The sequence below is a fragment of the Magnolia sinica genome, chromosome 9 (genome assembly GCF_029962835.1).
Source record: "Magnolia sinica isolate HGM2019 chromosome 9, MsV1, whole genome shotgun sequence".
Lineage (NCBI taxonomy): Eukaryota > Viridiplantae > Streptophyta > Magnoliopsida > Magnoliales > Magnoliaceae > Magnolia > Magnolia sinica.
In genome coordinates this window covers 19,463,017-19,469,684 of record NC_080581.1, presented here as the reverse complement: position 1 = coordinate 19,469,684, position 6,668 = coordinate 19,463,017, and the positions used below count along the sequence as shown (strand labels likewise).

The window sequence follows — 6,668 nt, the reverse complement described above, 5'->3', positions numbered from 1 at the left end:
GCTGGTACTTAGACAATTGGCAGAAAGCCACCATTGGAGGTCCAAAGACTAGTGCAGAGCCACATTCATGAGTTCTTAAGACATGGGGCCAGATTGCTGGTACTTAGACAATTGGCAGAAAGCCACCATTGGAGGTCCAAAGACTAGTGCAGAGCCACATTTCATGAGTTCTTAAGACTCTCATTCTCACCTTGTCCCTAGCATCGCATAAGGAGAAGGAAAAGAAGGGCTTTGCAAACGATCCAGAGAGCACTAGAGCAATGAAAACCCAAATGGGTATTTATGGTGCGATGGGAAACAGTTATTTCTTGCCCATGAAGTGGTTAAATAGTTATTTCCCACTTAAAAGTTTGTTAGGGTGATTATGGACACGTGTCAATGTACCATTGGCTAACGAGTGTTTTCCATCTGCACACTTTGGATGTGAACCATGCTGACCTTGGCCGTTACCACGGGATGATTTCCAACTAAAGAGTTTGGTGCCACGATGCCTATAGACAGTTAGCACCATCCAACATACTTGGTTCCACGCAAGCTCCTGGGGTTGGTGCAATCTAGACTTTGGTTCATTGGAAACTGCATGGTGTCATCTCGTGTTGTCCTAAAACTTTAAGCACAGAGTGGAATAACGACCATGTTGGGCTTGACCATTGGCGAGGAGTTTTCAAAGGGTTTTGCACTGACGTTGGTCTGCACATGAATTGGAACCACGCTGACTTGAGATGAGCATGGACCATCATCCTACGCTGGCCAGTTATGGTTAGCACAATTCAAAGTTCAGACTCACTAAAATTATAATGCCAACAAGAGGTCACAAGACATGAACATTAAGAGAGAGAGAGAGAGAGAGAGAGAGGTCAAAGGAACATGCATGTGAAGAATGATAACATAAAGAAATGATTGATTTCCATCATATTCAACAGCTGATTGAAAGAAATCAATGCAAAATAAAGTACTTCAAAGAAAAGTACATGCTAGCAGACACTTGATACTCAACACCAAACAATTGCAACTAACACCAACCCCCTCTAGAGCCATTAAAAAGCAACCCAAGCTCGCAACGAGCAAGAAAAAGAATGTCAATGAAGGGGCATTTTCCCAGCAAACTCCATTGAGCACAACACAGTTCCCCTGCCAATGCACACAAATGTACCGACACTGGAGATTTCCACTTGCAAATCAAAACATCCCATTTAAAAATGGAAATATCCGTTCCTCAACCTTGCAAAATAATGATTACTAATTCCTTTGTTTTCCCATGAATTATCACTTATCAAACACTAATTTATTTAAGAAAGAACCCAACTGCTAAGCAGAGAACTTAAATGGGAAGGAGCAGGCAACCACAAGCAACCCTCCCATCACTCCATCTTTTGCAAGGGCCACTAATCAAGCAAATGACTTGAAAGAGGGGGGAAGGAGGAGCCAACCACAAGCGACCCTCTCATCACTCCATCTTTTGCAAAGGAATGGCACATTGTTTGGCTGCAAAGGACAGATCATGGGGTGGGTGACAAGCTTGTTTTAGCCTAACTACCACACCCACCAAGGAGACTTTGCAAAGGTTTAAGATCTAAAAAGCATGCAATGCCAAACAATCTTACTGACCACTAAATACAAGAAAAACAGATGCTAGATAGACATTAATGCCAAACTTAAACTATACCAATGAGCATTGGAGGACCAGAATCAGACAAAAAAAGCTACAAGTTGCTGTTTTTAGGAGTGCACTGTTGAGGGCTCTGCTACAGCACATCAGGGCACCGCATTTGATCAGAATATAAATGCCTTCGTGTAAAGATCAGGTGCATGTCTTGCAATCACCCAACTGGACATTGCATATGCTTTTAAAGGCCTTTTTGATTTTTCAAACTGAATAATTATAACCCTTTTACCCGTTTGAAAATTCATCCGAATTTCTGCCTTGGAAAACGGCTCAAAAGAGCTAGTTTAATTCTTTGGACCCAATGGTGAGGTATATGATATATCAGTTCCGTCCATCCATTTTACCACAATATTTTGAGGCATGAGAAGAAAAATGAAGCAGATCCAACACTCAAGTGGCCCACACCAAAAGAAAAGGTGGCCCCAAGAAGTTTTTAACGGCAACTGTTTGATTCCCTTTTTCGTATGGCGTGGTCCACTTGAGTTTTGGATATGCCTCATTTTTTGGCTCGCCATAAATTCAGCTGGCATAATGGATGAACGGTGTGGGTAAGAGAAATGCATCACAGTGAGACCCACAGATATTTTGCAATGTTCTCGGTTTTCGTATCCAAAAAGTAGGCAGTCAACTAAAGCGCAGGGGAAAATGTTGTCAATGCCTGAGGAAATAATTATTACCCCTTTGCAGGGATTTACCAATGAACTGGAAAATTAAACAAGCCCCAAGTGTTGTGAGTCCATTCATAGAGAAGCCCAGAAAAGAACACATCAGATTGAGAAAGTTCGTTTTTATTCATTTGATTACTATATCAGACACTTTTTTATAGCCCCCATTAGGAGTCGTTTGGATTGTGGTAAATGGGGCAAGTAGTAAATGATTTACAAGCAAATCATTTACTACTTGTGTTTGGATACTCTAATTTGCTTCTTGTAAATGATTTACTAGCAAAGCCCCCTTCTCAATAACCAGCAAAAAGGTGAATTTTCATTTATTAGTAAATGAGGAGATGGCAATGGCTTTTTCTTTTTTTTCTAAATGAAAGCCTATTAAGCAAATTTCATTTACAGGCTATCCAAACACTGTAAATGATTTACCAACTTAAAAGCCAGGCTATAAATCATTTACAGCCTTTTAAGTGATTTACAAGCAAATCATTTACAACATAAAACATTTACCACTAGAGAAATCAGAATAAAGATAACAATATAGAGTCAACTTGGTCAAGGGCAATGGTCCTATAACAAGATGCACTAAGCCTTGGATGGAAGAACAACCTACCCAGCTAGACTAATCAAACGACCCACCATCCAGATTGTCCTATAGCAAGAATCACCAACCATCTAGATTAATCAAATCCATACACCAACTCAATTAGTTGGTACTCTACTTAATTGTCCAAACCTTTTTCATCAAATTCCATTTACATTCATGCCTCAGAACTCAAGTGTTGATCCATCTATCAAGGTTGCAGCTCACCACCACTCCCAGTATTGAACCAAAAACAATAGTAAGCTATATGTGAGAAAAAATAAATAAACTTACAAGACTGAAAGATATTCAAAACAGAGAACCATAGACATCAATCCATGTGAAGCACCAATACAATTCCATACAGAACAAGTAATAACAGGTACTACTAGTCAACTCCGACCACTAATCTCATCCCAATCTAAAGTGGAATTGTCTATCATTAGAAGTGCGAAAAGACTAAAAATACCTTGTCAAAGCCAAATAATATAATTGCAAACAATCTGAGAGAAATGCCAAGAAGACTCACCAAAACTGCGGCCCCACCTCTTCTGCCCCATGCCAAGATCATCCCCACCATTCATTTACAAGGTTGTAGACATGCCAAATGGTAAAATTGGATCATCCCCACCATTCATCTACAGGGTTGTAGACATGACAAATGGTAAAATTCCCACCATATATATAGATGCTAGAAAGAATGGTCCAGATTAGTTCCCACCTTTCTAACTCACCTTCTGTCAAGAGAATGGAAATAATTTGGCATCGCAAAAGATCTGCAGGATGATTGCACTGTAAATGAGAACAATTCCGTCTTTCAACCTCATCCTGCATAGTAAATGAGAACAATTCGTCTTTCAACCTCTAACAAAACCAAAGACAAAGGGAAACAAAGGAGAATCCCTGGTTAGCCAAGCCGCCTGTCACCCATTAGAGATCATGTTCCAGAGAGAGAGTAGATCCAATGAGCACCACATACTTTAAATTCATTGATCCCAGACCATAGATAGCGGGCTACCAACCAAACAGCTGGTAATGTTCACACCACTATCTTATCTGCGAGAATTTGAGAGAACCCCATCTGCAAGACACATCAGATTAATCCATTTGCAAGACACATCAGATTAATCCACCATAAGAAGAATACACGACTGTTGATCTGATGAGCTTCGTACCTTTGATAGGGATGCCCTGAAATTAAGACGAGAAATCCCAACCTGCAGTTACTCGGCCAACTCAGAGGAAACCAATCAAACAGCTGGGATCTAATTGTGAATTTTTTTTAGGGAACCCCAACCACAGTAGGATCAATCGTGATCTATGGATGGCACCACATGCCCTAGGGCCTCACTTGTAAAAAAATCAACGGCTCGGGCTCATCGCCCCCAAAATTCCAACACTGAATTACAGAATCATTAACCGAAAAGAGACTCCCATTTCAATCGTAACACTTGTACAAGAAACTAGTTTGCAATTACAGCTAATGTTAGGAACAACCAAATGAAAAGATAATTGCAATCCCTACCAATCTATAAAACCCTAAAATTCCCCCAAACACAAAAGACCGATTATAACAAATAACAGTCTCTACAGGGCATCTTCGTCAAGCAGGAGTATCTAAGATAAAACCTATATACAACCACATGAAACCCTACCCTAATATCTAAATTTTCACTTCTTCCTAGTAGCAAAGACAGATCAGGTCCTACATAACATCCATACACCTCGATCGCTTGAGCTTCCTTCTCCGATCCAGATCCCTTCCTGTTGAAAAAATAAAGGAGAGATCTAACAACTGGAGGAGAATATTTCTCACAGCTCGAGCCGTAACAGACGTCGCAGATCTTTCGTTGCCACGTCATTGTTCTTCCTCGAGAAGAAAGCCGGGAGCGGCAGCGAGCTCGGCGACGGCGACGAAAAGAACGCCGCGCCGGCGTAGAGACTGTCGCCGCAGCCGCTGGAATCCCGGACGGTGAGCCGGACCTGCGTCGGCACCATCTCCGGCTCCGGCCCCAGCCGATCCGTCGAGCACAGCATCGAATCTTCGTCTTCGTTCCTCCCCGCAGCCTTCATAGCGTCACCACCGTCCGATCGCTGCTCCCTAAACGGCGAGGATTTCAGATCCTCGCCGCGCTTCAGTATCGTGACTTTCTCCATGACGAGACTTCTTGACGGGAATTTCACAACGGGAGGGCTTGTATCACCGTTATCTTTAACAGCGGGGTAACGGCGTTTTCTACGGACGGTTCGTGTCGGGCTTGGTATAGCGTTTCGGCCGACTTTGGGAGTGGAACGGAATTTCAGATAGTCCTGAGAAGGGAGGACTGCAGTTGCCATTTCTACACACACACACAGGGATTGTAATTTCTTGTGGGACAGCTGAGATCAGATGATATGATCAGATGAGTCAGATCAACGGCAGGGAGAGAAGGGGAAAGGAGGAGAGGGAGAGAAAGGGGGGAGGGAGAGGGAGGGATGGAGAGAGGGAGAGAAAGGGAAAGGGAGGAGAAGATGCTTTGGACGGGAGGCGAGTGGTAACTTTTATAGAGAAGAGAAAGGCGGTTCGGCCAAAAACCGCTTCCAACCTGTACGCGGATTGCCTGCCGCAGGAACTTCCTGCAATGGGAAGCTATGTGGGGCACACCGTGATGTTTGTGAGAAATCCACCCCGTCTATCCGTTTTTATATATCATTTTGAAAGTGGACCGCACAACAAGGAAAAGGTGGTTAGGGAAATGCTTGCCGTTGAAACCTCCCTGGGTCCATCGTGATGTTCATATGCCATCCATACCGTTCATAAGGTCATTCCTACTGGGGATGAACTGAAAACACAAAATTATTAGCCTGATCCGAAACTTCGTTGGCCCCGCGAATGTTTAAGCGTGTACGTTCAATCCTCACTGTTTCCTGTCGCGCGGCCCACTTGAGTTTGGGATCTACCTCATTGTTAGGCCCATGTCCTATCATGATCTAGAAAAAACGGATGTACGGTATGGATCTCTCGCAAACATCTGGCCCCACCTAGCTTGCCACCGCAGGAACCTCCTGCGAAAGGCATATCCGCGTTCGTCTGCGTGACGACGGAGAGAAGGGCGGTACCCGCTTTTCTACTCCAAGACGTACGCGTGCCAAACTTACACGTATGTGTGGAATCCTATCCGTTTATCAGGCGGGCCCAACATCTTGATCATCTTCTAGACTGAATCTCATGTGGATCAGCTGTTAGGTAGGCAAGATTTTAAAGCAACGGACGGTGAAAAACGTTACGTGTTATTTTCCACCGTCTATTATTTTAATTTCGTGTGCGGTCTGCCCGATAGCCGATGGGCCCGGCTCTGTTCTCGCAGTGGGTGTAACACCTGTTATACGGATCAGATTCCATACACGTTTTCCCAGTGTACACGCGTGAGCGCGTGTAGAACTGCGCCTTGGCTGTAAAAGTCATTGCAGATATCGCTTTCAGGTTTGAAATGGTACTCCGACCGCAGAGTTTAGAACACAGCACCGCATGTGTGACGTGGCAAATCCTGTGGGCCCCACTGTGATGTATGAGTTATATCAACACGGACCATCTTTTTTTTTTCATATTTATTAAGGTTATGGAGCTAAAATTCAGCAAATACAACATTCAAGTGGACCACACCAATGTTGAACGCTTACCATTGAAAACTCCCCGAGCGCCATAGAAGTTTTGGATCAAGCTGATATTTGTGTTTTGACTTCATCCATATTTTTATGACCTTATGAAGAGATT

General features: G+C 43.3%; 1 protein-coding gene across 1 annotated transcript; it reads right to left on the bottom strand.

Annotated features, from left to right (window-relative positions):
- Window positions 1-4,329: 4,329 nt before the first annotated feature.
- On the bottom strand, window positions 4,330-5,382 carry LOC131257020 (uncharacterized). Its single transcript, XM_058258184.1, has one exon. The coding sequence runs from the start codon at window positions 5,249-5,251 to the stop codon at window positions 4,727-4,729; it is 525 nt and encodes a 174-aa protein (XP_058114167.1). The 5' UTR covers window positions 5,252-5,382; the 3' UTR covers window positions 4,330-4,726.
- Between the last annotated feature and the right edge of the window lie 1,286 nt (window positions 5,383-6,668).

Bases quoted from the DNA above. Each gene is read 5' to 3' on its own strand.
- LOC131257020 (XM_058258184.1), bottom strand. From the start codon at position 5,251: ATGGCAACTGCAGTCCTCCCTTCTCAGGACTATCTGAAATTCCGTTCC.